General features: G+C 42.4%; 1 protein-coding gene across 4 annotated transcripts in view; it reads left to right on the forward strand.

Moving 5' to 3' along the window:
- epb41l5 (erythrocyte membrane protein band 4.1 like 5) overlaps positions 1-21,265 on the forward strand; it is a 207,315-nt gene that overhangs the window by 71,735 nt on the left and 114,315 nt on the right. For 3 of the 4 annotated variants that reach the window (XM_063048540.1, XM_063048541.1, XM_063048543.1), the window contains exons 2-6: positions 1,310-1,414; positions 10,482-10,524; positions 12,746-12,824; positions 18,258-18,302; positions 20,315-20,367. In XM_063048540.1, coding sequence (XP_062904610.1) covers positions 1,310-1,414; positions 10,482-10,524; positions 12,746-12,824; positions 18,258-18,302; positions 20,315-20,367 — 325 coding nt within the window. The remainder of the gene's footprint in view (positions 1-1,309; positions 1,415-10,481; positions 10,525-12,745; positions 12,825-18,257; positions 18,303-20,314; positions 20,368-21,265) is intronic. The other variant, XM_063048542.1, reaches the window with a different exon arrangement.

A 21,265-nucleotide genomic window follows, 5' to 3' on the forward strand; every position in this document is an offset into this window, starting at 1 on the left:
CACTTATTCTGCACTTGGCAATTATTCTGTTGTACTAACTCAGTGCATTATTTTAGTAATTGATCTGGATGAATGGTATGTACGACTGGTTTTTCACTCTACCTTTGACTCTCTCTCCCGCCTACTCACTCATCCACTCACCCACCCACTCAGTCACTTCTGGCCTTTCGAGTCGCACCACCCAGCAACCTACAGATTTAACCCTAGCCAAATCATGGGACAACTTACAATGACTTACTAACAAGTACATCTTTGGACTGTGGGTGGAAACCGGAGCACCTGGAGAAAATCCAAGCACTCCATGGGGAAGACATGCAAATTCCTTACAGAGGACGCCATAGTTGAACTCTATACTTCAACACCCTGAGCTGCAATAGCGCCGTGCTAACTGCAGTGATACCATAGTGCCCTGTGTGGCTCAAGTTTTGCCTGATAATGTTCGATGAAACTTGGTCCCCATATCTCAGAAAGGATGTGTTGTCATTTGAGAGGGTCCAGAGGAAATTCATGAGGATGATTCTGGGAATGAAGGGATTAACATATGAGGGGCATTTGGCAGCTTTGGGCCTGTACTGACTGAAATTTAGAAGAATGCGAGGGGATCTCATTGAAACCTACCAAGTGTTGAAAGGTGGATAAGGTGGATGTGGAGAGGATGTTTCCTGCAGTGGGGATATCCAGAACTAGAGGGCACAGCCTCAGAATTGCATGGCGACCCTTTAGAACAGATACAAGGGGGAATTTTTTTAGCCAGAGAGCAGTGCATCTGTGGAGTGCTCTGCCCCAGTCTGCGGTGGAGGCCAAGTCCGTTGATATATTTAAGGTGGAAGTTGATAGTTTCCTGATCAGTCAGGGCATCAAAGGATATGGTGAGAAGGCAGGTGAATATGGGGTTGAGTGGGATCTGGGATCAACCATGATGGAATGGCAGGACAGATTTGATGGGTTGAATGGCCTAATTCTGCTCCTTTGTCTTATGGTTTTATGGAAACAATTGTGATCTAGAAGCCCAAAATGCAGGTGCTGGAAATCTGAAATAGAAAGAGACAACACTGGAAATTCTTAACAGTCCAGGCAGCAATCGTGAAGAGGTCTATCCAGTTAACATGCCAGAGACCACTGGTCAGATTTATGAGGAAATATTCGAAACATATGTATTTTATCTTGCAGAGAAATTGCAATATTGATTGATTGATGAAGACATTGGATTTATGTTTCTAAAATATATTTGTCTGAAACCTGTGGAGGATGTCTGGAAGAAAGATTTTAAATATTAGCATTGAAATTTTCTTCTTTTTTTCCTGTTTAGAAAAAAGCTAAAGGCCAGGAATTGTTTGAGCAAATCATGTACCATCTCGACATCATTGAGAAAGATTACTTCGGCCTCAGGTTCATGGACTCTGCTCAAGTAGCGGTGAGATGCCCTCTTCATCCAGTCGATTCTTAATGGTGTTAATTGAATCGATTTCCACAGCTTGTACTGTGCGTGATTTGATAAATTGCATTCCCAGACATTATTTTTCTCTGGATTGGTGGGGGGGGGGGGGGAATGATTTGTTAATTGTATTAGCTTTAGTTGCTTTAGTTATGTTTAAGAGCATATTTGTTTCTTGTATTCAGGGAAGAATGACAAGTTCGCAACTTGTACTATTTTAAAGCATTACAGTACAAGAGAGCTTTCTGGAATCTCTGATCATTTCTTTGAATTGGTAAACTCTTCTGTCAGATTATTTGAGTTGTGTATATAGCTGCGTGATGCAAAGAAGGAAAAATGCAATATTGATTGATGAAGAAATTAAATCTAAGCTTCTAAAAATATGCTTGTCTGAAACCTGTGGAAAATATCTGGAAGAAAAATTTTAAATGCTGGATACTGTTGGGGAGGGACGACCGAGCAGAGGGAAGTCACAGCGGTCGGGTCTTTGGCACTTAGTCTAAATCTGTGACTCAGAAGGGATGGGGAGGGGGGTGGAGGATATGGAGAAGAGGTGTGCGGTGATGGTGGATTCATTAGTTAAGGGAACAGAAAGGGAGTTCTGTGGGCGAGAATGAGATTCCCGGATGGTATGTTCCCTCCCACGTGCTAAGGTCCAGGACATCTCAGATTGAGAACTCAGCATTCTTGAGTGGGAGGATGAACAGCCAGAAGTCATGGTCTTGCACAGAGTGTTCAGGGAGTTCGGTGCTAAGTTGTATGGGCAGCATCTCCAGGGTTGTGATCTGAGAATTGCTAACCATGCCATGCGCTAGTGAGGACAGAATTAGGAAGTTTATACAGTTTAATAAGTGACTTCGGAGTTGGTGTAGGAGGGAGGGCATAAGATTTTTGGATCATTGGGCTCTCTTCCAGGAAGGTGGGAACTGTGCAGAAGGGACAGTTTGCACTTAAACTGGAGGAGGCCTAATATCCTAGCAGAAAGGTTTGATAATGCTGCACGGTGAGGTTTAAACTAGAGTTGCAGGGCAATGGGAACCAGAGTGCCAGAACTGTTAGTGGGGAGGTTGTGGAGACAGATGTTGGTAAGACCTCAGACGAAGTCAGGAGTCAAAAGGTGAGACTAGTGCCTTCAGCTTCATATAATCCAATACAAGAAGTATTGTAGGAAAGGCAGTTGAGCTCAGGGCATGGATCAAGATCTTTACTTATGATATTGTAGCCATTTGTGAAACTTGATTGCAAGAGGGGCAGGACTGGCAGCTCAATATTCCAGGGTTCCGTTGTTTTAGACATGACAAAGCGGGAGGGATTAAGGGAGGAGGGGTGACGTTACTGGTCATGGAATTGTCACGGCAGTGCTCTGTCAGGACAGACTGGAGAACTCGACCAGTGAGGTGTAATGGGTGGAACTTGGAAATAAGAAAGGTATAATCATGTTAATGGTGCTATATTACTGACTGCCCAACAGTCCTAAGGATTTAGAGGAACAAATTTGTAAAGAGATGGCAGATTGTTGCAAGAAACATAAGGTTGTTATAGTAGGTGATTTTTAACTTTTCACATATTGGCTAGGAATCCCCAACTGTAAAAGGACTAGATGAGATGGAGTTTGTCAGATTTGTTCAGGGAGGTTTCCATCATCAGTACGTACGAGTCCAAACGAGAGCGTGAGATACTGGGTCTGATATTAGGGAATGAGACAGGCAGGTGACAGAAATTTGTGTAGGGGACACTTTGCATCCAGTGACCACAGTGCCATTAGACTATTAGTAAATATGAAAAAAGATACGTCTGGTCTGCAGGGTGAGATTTTAAATTGGAGCAAGACCAATTTTGATGTTAGCAGAAATGAACATTTTTGGGACAGGCTGTTTTCTGGCAAAGGTGTACTTAGTAAGTGGGAGGCCTTCAAAAGTGAAATTTTGAGCTTGTGTGTGCCTGTCAGAATAAAAGGTAAAGACATCAAGTGTAGGGAACCTTGATTTTCAAGAGATATTGAGGCCCTGGTTTAAGAAAAAAAGAGGTACTTATAAGGTATAGGCAAGTAGGAACTGATGAGTTGCTTAGGAGTATAAGATATACAAGAGAACACTTAAGAAAGAAATCAGGAAGGCTAAAAGAAGGCAGGAAGTTGCTCCAGCAGACAACATGAAGGAGAATCCTAAAGTATTCTACAGATAAGTTAAGAACTAGAGGATTGCGAGGGGCAAAATTAGTCCTCTCTAAGACCAGAATGGTAATCCATGTGTTGAGCCAAATCAGATGGGGAAGATCTTAAATAAATTATTTGCACCTTTATTTACTCAGGAGATGGACACAGAGTCTATAGAAGTAAGGCAAAATAGTATCAACTTCATGGGCCTTGTACAGATTACAGAGGAGGAGGGGTTTGCTATCCTGACACAGTCAGGGTGGATAAATCCTCGGGGCCTGACAAGGTGAACCTTCAGACCCTACGGAAGGCAAGTGCAGAAATTGATGAGGCTCTAGTAGAGATATTTAAATCATCCTTAGCAATAAGAGAGGTACCAGAGGATTGGAGGATAGCCAATGTTGTTCCGAGTTTAAAAGGGGCTCTACACATAAGCCAGGAAACTATAGGCGGGTGAGTCTGACATCAGTTGTGGGAAGGTTATTGGAAGGTATTCTAAGGGACCGGATACAGAAGTATTTGGATAGACATGGACTGATTAAGGATAGTCAGCATGGCTTTGTGCGGGTATCTTACAGCTTATTTCGAGGAAGTTACCAGGAAAATGAATGAAGTCAAAGCAGTGGATGTTGTCTTCGTAGACTTTAGTAAGGCGTTTACCAAGGCCCAGCATGGGAGGTTGGTCCAATAAAGTTCAGTTGCTCAGCATTCAAAACGAGACAGTAAATTGGATTAGACTCTGGATTTGTGGAAGAAGCCAAAGAGTAGTAGTGGATGCTCGCCTCTCTGACAGGAGGCCTGAGACTAATGGTGTGTCACAGGCATCATTGCTGGGTCCTTTGTTGTTTGTCATCTATATCAGTGGCCTGGACGACAATGTGGTTAACTTGATCACCAAGACTGGAGATGTAGTGAACTGCAAAGAAAGCTATCAAGGCTTGCAGAAGGATCTGCATCAGCTGGAAAAATGGGCTAAAAAATGGCAGATGGAATTTAATGCAGACAAGTGCAAGGTTTTGCACTTCAGTGGGACCAAACTGATCTTACCCGGTGAGCGGTCGGGCACTGAGCAGTGCGGTAGAATAAAGGGATCTGGGAGTACAGGTTCATAATTCGTTGGAAATGGAGTGACATGCAGATAAGGTCGTAAAGAAGGCTTTTGGCACATTGGCCTTTATAAATCAATGTATTGAGTACAGGAGATGGGATGTTATGTTGAAGTTGTATGAGACATTGGTGAGGCCTAATTTGGAGTATTGTGTACAGTTTTGGTCACCTACCTACAAGAAAGATGTAAATAAAGTTGAAAGAATACGGAGAAACTCTACACGATGTTGCGGGGTCTGGAGGACCTGAGTTGTTAGGAAAGATTGAATAGGTTAGGACTGTATTCCTTGAGACCATAGGATGTAGGAACAGAATTAGGCCATTTGGCCCATCAAGCCTGCTTCACCATTTCATCACAGCTGATCCTATTTTCCTATCAGCCCCAAGCTCTTGCCTTCTTCCTATATCCCTTCATGCCCTAATCAATCAATAATTTATCAACCTCTGCCTTAAGTATACATAAAGACTTGGCCTCCACACCTGTGGCAAAGAATTCCACAGATTCACCACACTAGCTAAAGAAATACCTCCTCTGTTCTAAAAGAATATCCCACTATTCTGAGGCTGTGTTCTCTAGTCCTAGACTCTCCCACCATAGGAAACATCCTCTTCACATCCGCTCTATCAAGACCTTTCACATTAGATAGTTTTTAATGAGGTCACCCCTCATTCTTCAGAATTCTAGTGAATACAGGCCCAGAGCCATCAACCACTCTTCATATGACAAGCCATTCAATCCTGGAATCATTTTCCTGAATCTCCTTTGAACTCTCTCCAGTTTCAGCACAGCCTTTCTAAGCTATGGGGCCCAAAACTGCTCAGATTACACCAAAAGAGACCTCACCAGTGCTTCATAAAGTCTCAACATTACATGCTTGCTTTTATATTCTAGTCTTCTTGAAATGAATGCCAACTTCACATTTGCCTTCTTCACCACAGACTCAACCTGCAAAATAACCTTTAGTGATTCCTGCACAAGGATTCCCAAGTCCCTTTGAACCTCAGTTTTTTGTATTTTCTCCATTTAGAAAAAGTCAGCCCTTTCATTTCTTCTACCAAAGTGCATGTCCTTATACTTCCCAACACTGTATTCCATCTGCTATTTTTTTGCCCATTCCCCTACTCTGTCTAAATCCTTCTGTAGCCTCTCTACTTCCTCAAAACTATCTGCCCCTCCACCTATCTTCATATCGTCTGCAAACTTTGCAACAAAGCCATCAATTCCATCATCCAAATCATTGACATTTAATGCAGGTATTTCTTGGAATGTAGACGATTGAGAGGAAGTTTTATTAGTGATATACAAAATTATGAGGGGTATAGATAGGGTAACTGCAAGCAGGCTTTTTCCACTGAGGTTAGGTTGAGACTACAACCAGAGGATCAGAGGTCATGGGTTAAGGGTGGAAGGCAAAATGTTTAAGGGAAACATGAAGGTAAATTTCTTCACTCAGAGGGTGGTGAGAGTGTAGAATGAGCTGCCAGCACAAGTGGTGCATGCAAGCTCGATTTCAATGTTTAGGAGAAGTTTGGGTAGAAACATGGATGGTAGGGGTATGGAGGGCTATGGTCTGGGTGCAGGTTGATGGGAATAGGCAGGTTAAAGGATTTTGGCATGGACTGGATGTGCTGAAGTGCCTGTTTCAGGTCTGTACTTTTCTATGACTCTAAATAAAGACTTATTTTCTTACTTGTTTTAAGCTATTTTTTGTTGTCGTAATTGGAAGCTTGGTTTTAGTTTATCTTTATAAGCCACTGATGCGGCCTCATTTGGAGTACTGTGAGCAGTTTTGACATAGAGAGGATGTGCTGACATTGGCGAAAGTTCAGAGGAGGTTCACAAGGACGAGCCCAGGAGTGTATGAGGAGCGTTTGATGGCTCTGACTCTGTACTCACTGAAGTTTAGAAGAATGAAGGGGTGGGGGGTGGGGTGGAATCTCATTGAAACCTATTGAATATTGAAAGGCCTAGACAGGGTGTAGGTGGAGAGGATGTTTCCTATAGAGGCTGAGTCTAGCACCAGAGGGCACAGCCTCAGAATAGAAGGGCATCCCTTTAAAACAGAGATGAGAAAGAATTTACTTAGCTGTAGGGTGATGAATCTGTGGAATTCATTGCCACGCACAGTTGTGGAGGGCAAGTCATTTTGTATATTTAAAGCAGAAGTTGATAGGTTCTTGGTTAGTCGAAGGTTATGGAGGGAAGGCAAGAGGCTGGGGTACAGAGGGATCATAAATCGGCCATGAAGGAATGGTGGAGCACAGTCAATGGGCCGAATGGCGTAATTCTGCTTCTGGGTCTTGTGGTCTAAAAGTAAATTTGTAAAGATAATTTTTTTTCCTGGGACTTTATAGTAAGGTGCATCTGATTGTTAGGGTAACGATTTTCCTTTCAGGGTAAGAGTCAAAACAGGCCAAGGCTTTGTTGCAAACCTTCTTTGCTATCAAGAATGGTAGAAACTTTACACATCTTTCCATCCAGAAGGAACCTAACGCCTGGATTGGAGTTTATTTATCGCCAAACAATCCCCGATTTAACCCTACCCAAGTCACGGGACAATTTATAATGACAACTAACCTTTTAACCAGTACGTCTTTGGACTGTGGGTGGAAACTGGAGTGCCCAGAGAAAACCCACACGTTCCATGGGGAGGACGTGCAGACTCCTTACAGAGGACGTGGGGATTGAACTCCGAACTTCGCCCCGAGCTGTAAGAGCGTCGCATAAATCACTACGTTACCGTGGCACCCACTGACGTGTAAATCAGGTTTGATGATGCATGCTTCGAGTATTCATGCTGCATGTAAAATTTATGATGCACTCAAAATGTTGATTTTCATTAGGAGTTATTACCCTTACAACATTTTAAAAACTGATCAATTTAACCTCCCACTGAATGTTGCTGAGTACATTTCGACATCTGTTTTGTATTTGGCTGGTTAATCTCAAGAGCTGCCTCATCTGAGAAGGCTGAAAGCTCTACATTTGGGTATTTAGTGATTCTCTAAACAAAGTGTGTGTCGATGGCCCGGCCGAGAGCTTTTACATGTCCTGCGCTGGAATGTGGAGGAGCTGAAGGAAAACAGACCTAAGCTGAGAAAAAGCAGGGAGTACCAGGCCCAGTCTGGATTGTTCTTCTCCTCTGCGGGAACGATTAACACCAAGACAGCTCAGAAGTTGTTGAGGCCTTTTGGAGCTAAAGCTGTTTGCAGAGGTTGCGGACGTTCATTGCCCCTTGTGAGACTGTCAAAGAACAGGACCACCTCCACCCTTGTGAAGTCACCACTGCAGCCCAAAGGTGTGAGGGTGTGTTTCTTGTGCATATTCATTTTAATTCCCAGCAACAAAAGAAAGGGTCACTGCTATTTCTTGACATAATTCACAGTTTCGAATGAAGATGGCTTTCAAAAGGGAGATTCACAGACCTTCGATAAATGAGCATGTAATTCAAGTTTGTTGAAGCCTCCTGTCCTTGGTGCTCATTCTGCAGAAACTCCTTAAGCAGATGACTTGATAGAGGTGACGAGAGACCTACGTAGAGTGGATAGCCAGAGACTTCTTCCCAGAGTGAAAACGGCTAACACAAGAGGGCATAACATTGAGGTGATTGGAGGAATATATGGGGGGGGGTGTGTTAGGGGGTGTTAGAGTTAAGATTTTTATACAGGGAGTGGTGGAACACCCCACCAGGAATGACGGTAGAGACAGATGTATTCGGGCATTTAAGGAACTCTTAAATACTCAGAATCAGAATCAGGTTTATTTTCACCGGCATGTCATGTGAAATTTGTTAACTTAGCAGCAGCAATTCAATGCAATACATAATCTAGCAGAGAGAGAAAAAAAAATAATAAATACAATAAAACATAATAAACAAACAAGTGAATCGATTACGTATATTGAATAGATTATTAAAAATGTGCAAAAACAGAAATACTGTATATTAAAAAAGTGAGGTAGTGTCCAAAGCTTCAAAGTCCATTCAGGAATCGGATGGCAGAGGGGAAGAAGCTGTTCCTGAATCACTGAGTGTGTGCCTTCAGGCTTCTGTACCTCCTACCTGATGGTAACAGTGAGAAAAGGGCATGCCCTGGGTGCTGGAGGTCATTAATAATGGACGCTGCCTTTCTGAGACACCACTCCCTAAAGATGTCCTGGGTACTTTGTAGGCTAGTACCCAAGATGGAGCTGACTAGATTTACAACCTTCTGCAGCTTCTTTTGGTCCTGTGCAGTAGCTCCTCCATACCAGACAGTGATGCAGCCTGTCAGAATGCTCTCCACGGTACAACTATAAAAGTTTTTGAGTGTATTTGTTGACATGCCAAATCATTTCAAACTCCTAATATAGTACAGCCACTGTCTTGCCTTCTTTATGACTACATCAATATGATGGGACCAGGTTAGATCCTCAGAGAAATTGACACCCGGGAACTTGAAGCTGCTCACTCTCTCCACTTCTGATCCCTCTGAGGATTGGTATGTGTTCCTTCGTCTTATCCTTCCTGAAGTCCACTATCAGCTCTTTCATCTTACTGACAATTGAGTGCCAGGTTGTTGCTGCGGCACCACTCCACTAGTTGGTGTACTCTTAATGTATCTACCTCTGCCACCACATGGGATGAATGAAAAATGGAGGGCAGGATTAGATTGATCTTGGAGTAGGTTAAAGGTTTGGTACAATGTCATGAGCCTGTCCTGTGCTGTTATGTTCTACATTCAGATGAAATTGGAACTCTTTCTGGAAATTACTGGGAGACATTTTTCTCCTTTCATTGTTTAAAAAGTGAATCCAATGAGAGGGCTCGCCTACCAGTTGTTGAACCAATCCCAAATTTTATTTCTATTGATACTTCGAAGAATTTCAAAATTTGCTTCCAATTAAATCCATTTTTCACACAAAATGAATTAAAATTAGTATTTGGAAATCTGGAGAGATGAATAATTTGCTAGTTTCTGTCTCTACATGAAAGTCTAGAGTGTTTTGTAAGTCAAAAGCAAAAAAAAATTGAGATCCTGAAAATATTTAATACAGCAAACACGAAATAGACCATAGGACATAGAAGGAGAGCCAGGCCATTCAGCCCATCTAGACTGCTCAGCCATTCCATCATGGCTGATTTATTTTCCCTCTTAACCCTATTCCCCTGCCTTCTCCCCGTAACCTTGACTTGGCTTCCACAGCTGTCTGTGGCAATGAATTCCACCGGTTCATCACCCTGTGGCTAAAGAAATGCCTCCTCATCTCTGTTCTAAAGAGATCAAAGTTCAAAGTATGTGTTATTATTATCAAAGTATGTATGCAGTGTGCAACTCTGAGATTTGTCTTCTCCAGATGTCCTTGTATTCTGAGCTGTGCCCTCAGCTTCAAGGCTCTCCCACTAATCGAAACATGCTCACCACATCCACTCTATCCTGAATAGGTCAGATTGTCTTGTTAAGGAGAGCTCCAGTCACCCTTTCAGTTCCCTCACCTTTCCTCACAACTGTTTTGTAGGGGGTGTGCCTTTCCATTTTGAGTGCTTCTTGGCCGTTTACATCATTATTGACAGCATCAGCAGACGCAAGCCTGCCATTTCTGACTGACGATAACAGTGCAGATCTCAGTCAGTGTGATCAACAAATAGATCATAGAATGCAGCGAGTTTACTTTGCTGAAAGGACGTTAACTGTCCTTCATGGTCTTTGTGCAAAAAGGGGAAGGGGGTTGCTTTGTCTGGCAGGTTTACACGATCTCCCGGCTCTGTTGGAAGTTAATGTGCCATTATGTACCTCATGTTGCAGCACTGGTTGGACAACACCAAGAGCATCAAGAAGCAAGTGAAAAGTAAGTTGCATTTGAATCCATTCAAATTAAATTTATAATCAAAGTGCATAGATGTCACCCTGAGATTTATGTTCTTACGGGCATTCACAGTAAATCCAATAACTGTAATAGAACCAGTGGAAGACCGCACATAGCAGGGTGGGCAACCAGTGTTCAAAAGACAACAAAAAGTGCAAGTACAAAAGAAAAGAAAAATCATAATGACAAATAAATAAACAATAAATATCGAGGACATAAGATGAAGAGCCCTCAAAACTGAGTTCACAGTTTGCAGGAATAGGTCTGTGATGGGGTGAGTGAAGTTATCCCAAATTTATCCCCTTTGGTTCAGGAGCCCAATGGTTGAGGGGTAATATCTGTTCATGAACCTGCTGAGTCCAGAGGCCTCTGTACTGTCTTCCTGGAGGCAGCAGCGAGAAGAGAACGTGACCTGGGTGGTGGTGGTGTTCCTGGTTATGCTGCTTTCCAGTCTGTTTATTCTAGTCCCTGAGTAACAGTTGCAAAGTGACAACCACTTCAAAGTAGCTGAAGATTTCTGAAGTGGAGCAGTTGAACTCACTGAAGGGATATAGGGAGCTGTGACATTCTGGGAGGGCATGTTCGATGAGACGGGCACTCAACAACTGGTGACCATCCAACAGAGTGGAGAGGATGGGCAAGGGTCAAATTTATTCACCATATACATTTACACGTATTAAGAATTTGCCATGGTGTGTTGATGTGACATGCAACAAAAACAGCATTCAACAAATACAGATATTAAAGTACAGATTGGAACAAAATGTGCATAATACCAGCATGAAAACAGCATAACAAAAAGTGATTTAAAGTATTTGCAGTGCAGTGGTGGGGTGGGGGGGGGGGTGGTGAGGAGCTAATTAGAATGGTTGATCAGATTAACTGTCCGTGGAAGAAACTTTTAAGACGGTGTGAAATTTTGTTTTTGTAGCCCTTTAGTGCTTTCCAGAAGAGAGATTTGGAAAAGGCAGTTGTCAGGGTGTGGAGTGTCTGCATTGATCTTTCCTACTCACTTTTTTTTTCCTGGATGGTTACCCAGCAGAGTTGGGTGGGGAGAATGAGTAATGCAGGAATTCCCTTGGAGTGTGGTGCTTTCAAACCAAATCCTGGTGCTGAATAGAGGGAGAATGACGTCAAGACCATAGCGGGTTCATTGTTCACATTGCGTGGTGGACCCAGTGTAAAGAATTACACAGGGGAATAGGTGGGTGTTCCTGCAGCAGTCAAGGTAAGTTCTATGGGGCATGATGTTTGCCAGGTGATATGGTAAGAGAATGCACAGAGAGAGAAGATAGTTTGAAGGTTTGGGGATCAGCCAGAAATCTTAGTTGATGTGGGAAGGAGGAAAATATTTCAAAGTTCAAGTCGAGAGGTTGCAAAATTTCAGGAGCTATGAAGTGAGATCCAAGATAACAGTTTTGGATTTGACATGATTGGTTTGAATTCAGGGCATTCATTCTTATGGATTAAAATAAAATCTGAAGCACTTCTGATTTTACATGGTTGTCTGTCTGACTGAGGCCTGTGACTAGTGGTTGTTCTCAGTCCAGTGTTGGTTCTCTCTGTATTAGTGATCCGGATGGTAATGCGGTAAATGAAATCATTCATTTTGAGAGGACTGGAATATAAAAGCAAGGATGTACTGCTGAGTCTTTATAAGACTTTGGTCAGCCTGTACATGAAGTGTTGTCAGCAGGGTTTTAGGCCCCTTACCTAAGAAAGTATGTGCTGCCATTAGAGAGAGTAGGTGGAATAAGTTATAGCTTCATTCCCTAGAGTGCAGGAAAATGAGGGGAGATCATGTAGAGGTATAGAAAATCATGTAGAGGTATAGATAGAGTGACAGATACAGATGAAGCTTCTTCCGCTGAGGGTGGGTGAGACTAGAACTAGAGGACATGGGTTTAGGTTGCAAGGTGAAATATTTCAGTGGAATTGACTGGGGGGAGTTTCTTCGTTCGAGGGTGGTGCAAGTTGCCAGAGGAAGTGTGGGATGCTGGTTTAGTCGTAATATTTTGTTTGGAAAGGTGCATGGATGAGGGACATGGAGGATGATGGTGCAGGTCGATGGTAGTAAGCAGAAAAACAACCCAGCACAGGCAATTTGGGCTGAATGACTGTTTCTGTGCTATTTACTCTGACTGTGATTCGAATATTACTCTTGTGTATACGTACTGAATCTGCTTTTCAATTCCCTTTGAAGTTGGCCCTCCATACTGTCTTCATCTCCGAGTAAAGTTTTATTCATCTGAACCCAACAACCTGCATGAAGAATTAACCAGGTGAGAAGATGTTTCTGTCACTTACCCTGTGAGCATTGCCTCTGGTTTTCAGCCAGTTGTGAGCTTCTCAAAGTTAGTGACAACCATTCTGCTACCTTTTCTGCATCCCTTTCACCCTTTGTAAAGAAATTAGACTTTGGCCAGAATTAGCAAGCAGGTGTTGAATATTGACTGTCTGTTGTGCTCTTGATATTTAGTTCCATTGTAGTCATTGGGACTGAACGTTTGGAATGCAGAAGGCAGTTTTGCATTTGCACCTTTTTCCCAAATTATGGAATAATTTATGTATATTGTATATTCTGTGTGTTGTCTATTCCAAAGTGTTCGTAATACCGCTGCATGCAAGTTTTTTATTTTCTGTACCTATCTTCAGCATACATGCACACTATACATGATAGTAAACTCAACTTAACCTGAAGACCAATTTCTCTCTCTCCAAATGCCTGACCGTTGAGGTAGCAAGATTGCAACCAATACCTCCAGATATAGGCACCTCGTCAATTGGAATTGAGGTGACTGTGGCATAACGGACATCATAGCCAACCTCATTCTAGACAAGCTTCCCACATCTGCTCTCCACTATCAGTCCTGAGTGCCCATTTTCCTCGTCTCTCCAACCTTTAGCCACCAACTAATTGAGGGCGCAATGGCAGAGTAGCGGTAAGCACAACGCCAGTACAGCTAACGGTGTCGGAGTTCAATTCCATTATCCTCTATAAGAACGTTTGTATGTTCTTCCTGTGTGTGCGTGGGTTTCCGCTGGAAGTTCCAGTTTCCTCCCACAGTCCAAAGATGTACCGGTTAGTAGGTTAATTGATCATTGTAAATTGTACTGTGATTAGGCAAGGGTTAAATCAGTGGGTTGCTGGATGGTACAGCTCATGGGGCCGATACTGTTCCACACCATACCTCAACATAAAATAAATAAAAATAATTTTTATATCACATGGGGAAATTTAATCTGGGACCTTTGTGATATGTTCAACCAGAAATCTTCTGATTGATCTTTGAGGGTCAGCCCAACATTGTGAGCTGGGCCGAATGGCTTGTACTATGCTGTGGCGTTCTCTGTTAAAATGTGGACAAGAGAAGAGTCAATACCTAGACTATCTAATTCTGCAGCTGGCATTTCCCAAGGTGCATTGACAGTACGTTCAGTACTGGATAATAATTCTATGGCTCTTACAGGCATGTCAGAATGTGTTTGCCTTCTAAGTCTGAGCTCATAACAGATGTAAATATAAAAACTAATGCATCTGCAGAGTTAATTCACTGATAATGTGCATGATAATTCATTGGTTTATTTCTCAATAAAACCAAATCACTGGCAACACAATATTTCAATCTGTGGATAAATCAAGGATGTGAAGTGTTGACAAGAAGCGACTGACTTCCAAGCGGGGGTTGAGTTTGAAAACTCCATTCAAACTTCTCAGTGGCTGGCATAGCATCATAGAATCACAGCACAGAATGAAACAGGCCCTTCAGTGCAACTTGTCCATATCAGTCGTGATCTCTATTATGCTCTCATTAGGTCCTTAACCTTTTACACTTTCCTATCTTATCTACTGAAGTGCCCGCCATTCTAATTATTTTTGCCTCCACTGTTTCCTCTGGCAGCTCGTTCCACTGAACTACTCCCCCTCTTCCCCTGCCCCATATGGGAAATCTCGCCCCTCAGATCTTCAAGGCACAAGAGACTGCAGATGCTGGAATCTGAAGCAACAAAAAAGCGCTGGAGGAGCTCAGCAAGTCAGGCAGCATCTGTGGAAGGAAATGGACATTTGACACTTAGTTCAATCTAAATGAAGCTGGCTTAACTCAGTGTCAACTAGCCTTTTCCCTCCATAGATGTTGTCTGACTTGCTGAGTTCCTCCATCATCTTTTAATGTTGCCCCTCAGATCTTTATAAGTTTCTCCTCTCACCACGAAACCTATTCCCTCTAATCTTAACTTGTTTAAAATACAGATAATTTACATTAGTTTACTGAAATAATTAAATATCCTATATATTTATTGCTGTATTTTAATACTTTTATGTTTTAATGCTATTTTAATATTTACCAGTTTATGAATTTCAGTTAATTATGATTGTTCAATTTTTATAAAAGTTGGCTAAGCCACAGATATGGCTTTACGAGAGACTGAAGTCCATCAGTGGGCAGGACTTGCATATGTTGGGATTTAACATAAAACTATACAAGACATGAACAGCCTTTTGGTTATCTTGACTGCATTGACCATGATGCCAATTATTTGCCTGCACATTATCTATATCCCTCCAGTCCCTGCCTGCTTGTCGACCTACTAAACATTGCTGTAGTACCTGTTGACATTACCTCCCCAGCATAGCGTTCCAGGTATTTAGTAGTGTAACTAAAAAAAAAAGCCTCTCAAATCTCCATGAAGCGTTTTCCCCTTTCACCTATGCCCATCTTTGGGATAAGCATTCTGAGAATCTATCCTGTCCATACTTCAATCAGATGTACAAAACATTGAGGGGTATAGACAGGGTAAATGCAGTCTGGCTTTTTTCCACTGAGATTTGGTGAAGCTAAAGCTAGAGGTCATAGGTTAAGAGTGAAAGGTGAAATATTTAAGGGGAACACGAAGGGCAACTTCACTTAGGATGGTGTGACTATGGAATGAGCTACCAGCAGGAGTGGTGGATGTGGGTTCGATGGCAGCGTTTAAGAAGCATTTGGATAAGTATGTGGGTGGGAGGAGTGTGGAGGGCTATGTTCTAGGTGGGGGTTGATGTGGAAAGGTAGAATGGCAGTTCAGCACAGATAGATGGGCTGAAGGGCCTTCTGTGCTGTAGTACTCTATGACTAGGTCCCTGCTCAGCCACCAGTGCTCCAGAGAAAACAAGCCAAGTTTGTCCAACCTCTCAGAGGTAATCTACTTAGTCCAAGCAACATCTTGCTGAACACCTTATGCACCATCTTCAAAGCCTTCGTGTCTTTGCTTGCATTTTGTGAAGACAAATCAGGGCAGTAGCTGTGGACAGCAGGGCCCTGTGGAGTGCTGCGTATCAGAAGAACTGAGAAGTGCAAGCACATGGTCCTTGAAAATGGTGTCACAGGTAGACATGGTGCTGAAGGATGCTTTTGTGCTTTTGGCACGTTGGCCTTCATCAGTCAGGGCACTGAGTTTAAAAGTAGAAAGTTAGTCAGGTAGTGTTCGTGGGTTCAATGTCCAGTCAGAAATCGAATGGCAGAGGCGAACAAACTGTTTCTGAATCATTGAGTATGTGCCTTCAGGCTTCTGTACCTATCTCCTGATGGTAGCAGTAAGATCAGGGTATGTCCTGGGTGGTGGGGGTCTTTAATGAAGGATGCTGGCTTTTGAGACATCACTCTGTGAAGATGGCCTGGATACTATGGAGGCCAGTGCCCATGATGGAGCTGACTGAGTTTGCAACTCTGCAGCTTATTTTGATCCTGTGCAGTAACCTCCCCCATACCAGCTGGTGATAGGGCCAGTTAGAATGCTGTCCACAGTATATCTGTGGAAATTTGCAAGTGTGTGTGGTGACGCGCCAAATGTCCCCCAAACTCTTAATGAAATATAGCCGCTCTCATGCCTTCTTTGAGGCTGCATCAATGTGTCGGGTCCAGCATAGATCCTCAGACACATTGGCACACTGGAACTTGAAATTACAGGGATATTGCCGGTCTTAAATGTAGAGAGGTTGAACTGTTTGTAACTTTATCCATTGGAAAGTGGGAAAATAATGGGGTACAGTTAGGGGGAATGCGTGATGTATTTTCCCAAGATTGGGGAATGAAGAATTAGAGGACATAAGGTTTACAGTGAAAGTGGAAAGATTTAAGAAGAGTTTCTGGGCAACGTTATCACACAGAAGGTGGTGCATATATGAAATGACGGTAGGTGCATTAATAGTAAAAAACTGTTGAACAGGTATATAGATTGGAATGGTTTAGACCGGGGGTTCCCAACCTTTTTTATGCCATGGGCCAATACCATTAAGCAATGGGTCTGTGGAATCCGGGGTTTAGAGGGATATTAGCCAAATGCAGGAAGAGATGGGAATTCTGCTTGGCATGGACCAGTTGGACTGAAGGCCTTTTTCGGTCTTGTGTGACTCTTCAGTCATTGTTTTCAGTAGCTTTAAATAAAAACATTGTGCTCTGACATCTTCTGAACCCTTTAACTACTGCCTTCTAATAATCCAGGGCACTGGACATAACCATATAACAATTACAGCACAGAAACAGTCCTGTACAAAACAGCAACGTTATTTTAGTTCTGTTTGCTCCCATTTAAAATGCTTGCAGTCTAAAGATCAGCCAGGGTGTCTGCAGACCTGAGGGTAATTGGATGTGGCCATGAAATTTGATTCAGTGCTGTGACCTGATCAGCGTTGAGTTCCCAGTTTCTGTGCCATGCTGTCTACTTCTGTGCCTAGCTGGTATTAAAACTGATACACACAGACCTTTGATAGTGTGCTGTTAGGTCATGTGACTGACCAACCATGTCATTGATTTAAGTGGTAAAAAACTTTTCTCTGTTTGAACTGGTTCCTGGGATTTTTTTTGTGCCCTTTGGCTGTCAGAGTGTGAGTTTATTTCTCCCTTTGCTGTAGCATTTTATTTTGCAGAGACATGTCTTCCATGTGTTTTTTTTTTCAATTTGGTTTCTGCTGGTTTACTGCCCTTGAAATTCTGTTGTATTTGAAGTCGCAGATTGAAACAGCACAGAAGTTCATTTATCACCTGTCTGATGAATCTCATTCCCTTTCCCCTTTCTCATTCCACCGTTTCCCCTGGCAAGGGAATGCACTGCCTGGGGAAGTGGTGGAATCAGTTATGATCCTCACGTTTAAGAGGCATTTAGTCAGAGTAATGAACAAGCAGGAACTGAGGAACACAGACCACGTGCAGGGAAATGTGCAGATTAAATTGGCATCATGGTCAGTGCAGGTATCTCCATTCCCTGTTCCCGCACTGTCCAATTCTATGTTTGAATGAAAAGTCATCCACTTCCATAATGAAATAATGAATTTCTCCTACCATCATTGAAAGTATATTCTAGATCACAGCTTACTGCTTAATAGAACTGTGTAAAGATTAAAGAAAGACCAGCTTTCACATCACGTGCATCAATGAGCAACACAGTCCAAATATGTGCTGGGGGCAGCCCACAAGTGTTTTCACACTTCTAACACCAGTATGGCATAGCTACAAGTCACTTACCCTAACCCTTACATCTTTGAAATGTGGATGGAACTGGAACACCTGGTGGGAACCCATGATATCCCAGGGAGAACGTACAAACTCCTTATAGACTGGTGGGAATTGAACCGTGATCCTTGGCAGTGTAAAGCATCGTGTGCCTGTGTGTTCGTGTGTGTATATATGTGTGTGTATATTTATGTATTTAGTTTGACTCTGAAGTTTTATTTACAGATACTTGTTTGTACTACAGTTGAAGCAGGATATTCTGAGTGGCAAGTAAGTTGAGTTTGATTATGTTTTATCCGAGTTTTGCTTTGTAAGTCCTACATTCGACCTGCTTTGTGAGTGATTTGATGTCAATTTCCTTTTGCTTTGATCGAAATTAGGCTTAAAGTTGGATGAGTGAGATCAGTATGAAGGAGATTGGGCAGACGGAGACAGGCAGGGCTGGGAATGTGATTGGTGGATGGACGGAAGGTGAAGGAGATTGGGCAGATGGAGATAGGTGGAAAGGTGATTGGTGGACTGAGGAAAGTTGAAGGTGATTGGGCAGATGGAGACAGCTGAGTCTGGGAAGGGAAGGAATTGGAAGAACAAACCAGTGGGTGGTAGATGGAAAGAGGCAGACAAAGAAGTGTGGGAGGAAAAGGCAGATCAAGTGAGGTGGTGTTGACGATACTCTTTGATAGGACCAAGGGTTATGCAGATCAGGAGTGTCCCAAGCATAATTCCATTGACTATTTTTACCTGACAGATTTAGCAGTGCCTTAGCCCAAACACTGTTGCAGAGCAATTGGGTGAGGATAACTACAGGCTTGATTGTCGATTAGCCTGCAAGCCCTTTGTGGGCTGGTTTACAACATCTTATGAGATAATGACCAATGCTTAACCCTGCATTTTGTGTCAGTTGCTTTAGCAAGTGGAGGAGAAAGGAAGACTGTCAACTCTCTTTAATATTCTGACTTCATGTCAACTGGACAAAAACTGTTTATCCAAAATGTAACCATATAACCATATGACAATTACAGCACGGAGACAGGCCATCTCGACCCTTCTAGTCCGTGCTGAACTCTTACTAGTCTCACCAACCTGCACTCAGCCCATAACCCTCCATTCCTTTCCTGTCCATATAGCTATCCAATTTAACTTTAAACGACCACATCGAACCTGCCTCAACCACTTCTGCTGAAGCTCGTTCCACACAGCTACCACTCTCTGAGTAAAGAAGTTCCCCCTCATGTTACCCCTAAACTTTTGCCCTTTAACTCTCAACTCATGTTCTCTTGTTTGAATCTCCCCCACTCTCAATTGAAAAAGCCTACCCACGTCAACTCTATCTATCCCCCTCATATTGGGAATAAATGTGTCAATTTCAACTTTCTCCAATTCCATCTTCGCTAATTGTTGCTTAACTTAGAACATGTTCATTTTAAGAAGTACACCCTAGATGTACTTAAACATTAAAAGTGGGGGTTTCTCCCAATCTGGCGAACAGATACTTTCAATAAAATGCTTTCTTTAACATGTGGGGGGTGGAGGGAGAGTTACAGTTAATATTAACTCTGATTGTCCTGGAAGGTGGCAGTCAGTGTTCTCATTAAACTATTGTGGATCTTGCGATGTAGGCACTCCCAGCCTCTAAGTAGGGATTTCCAGGACTACAAAGTAGCAACAATGAAGGAGTCATAACACCCTGTATGTATCAATGTGTCGCTTGGAAAGAGAGTTGTGCTTTTGGAATGTTGCATCAGTTCTGCTTGAGACTTTGGTAGTTGTGCCCAATTTTTGTTCAAGGGTAACGTCAATCACTCCTGTGCATTTCAATAAATGCAGCCCAAAATAATTTAGCACTTAATAGTGTCAGTCATCGGTATTACAGTCTATGGTAAGCGTGCATGGAACATGTTTTGAAAAGCTCACAAATATGCTTAAATAATGTCAGTTCTTGAATTAGCAAGATTTTATCTGAATCCTATCAGCTTTATGTACAAAGTTAACAAACATAATATTGGTTAACTTGGCCTCTGGTTCTGTTACAGCAAACACTAAAAAATACTTTTAAATTATTGTTAATCATTTTTTAAAAATTATTATTTATTTTTCTGGTAGACACAAAAATTTTGCTATCTGCTTTTCTTGAAAGCCACATTGCAATTGGAGTTGTTTTGAATGTTGAATTCTGAGTAGAAATCATATCCTGTTGCTCAGTGCTCCAATGCCTGGTGTGAGTTCCCTGTTTACTGCTATTGAACTAAACTCTTTTGTTTCTTTCCCCTCCAACCATCCAGGTTAGATTGCCCTTATGACACATCAGTTCAGCTGGCAGCATACGCCCTTCAAGGTTAGTGTCATTTATTGTGAGGTCACATTAATATAATAGAACCGTTTTTTCTGGTTAAGAGGCTGTCTAGGCTGCATTGAGTGTATTTTGCTGCTTTGACAACTGTGACGTTCCATTGTAAAATGATAGCTAGAAAGGTTCTCCAAAATGACAGCTGATCAAACAGAACATCTGAGAAAGTTTCCCTTTTACTTCAGAAATGGGAAATATGGAAAATGACATTTTATCGTGTTAGGGGGTCGGCAAGTTGGTTCTTAAGCTGCTTGTAGCTGTGGTTTTGTCATTCTCATTTACAATACAGAAACAGTATCTTGTAGGTACTTTGTACACATGATGTTGCTCTGCCATTTGTTCCATATTTCAATCGTTTGGACTAACAACTGATCAGATTCTTACTGCTATGTGAAAATGTGTCGCTGAGGATACAATAATCCTTGAGAGTGTATTGAGGGTATGGTTAGCCATATCGTCGCCCAGCATTCACGTGGTAGCATAGCACAATACTTCACAGTACCAGCGACCCGGGTTCAATTCCTGCCACTGTCTGTAAGGAGTTTGCATGGGTTCTCTGTGACCGCATGAGTTTCCACTGGGTGCTCCGGTTTCCGCCTACAGTCCGAGGTTGTACCATTTGGTAGATTAATTGGTCATTGCAAGTTGTTCTGTGATTAGGCTCAGGTTAAATCAGGGATTGCTGGGCGGTGTAGCTCGAAAAGCCGGAAGAGCCAGTTCTGTGCTGTGTCTCAATAAATGTATATTAAAAAATCACTGGTGAATTTTTGAGGAGCACTAAATGATCGGATTGCAGTGTACAATATTAGTTCTCCATCTTTTTTTTTTAAAAAGGCTTTCTATCCTGAGAGAAGCATTAGCACTGCTGATGTTTGTGTTTACCTAG

This window comes from Mobula hypostoma, chromosome 5, assembly GCF_963921235.1.
Source record: "Mobula hypostoma chromosome 5, sMobHyp1.1, whole genome shotgun sequence".
In the NCBI taxonomy this organism is placed as follows: Eukaryota; Metazoa; Chordata; class Chondrichthyes; order Myliobatiformes; family Myliobatidae; genus Mobula; species Mobula hypostoma.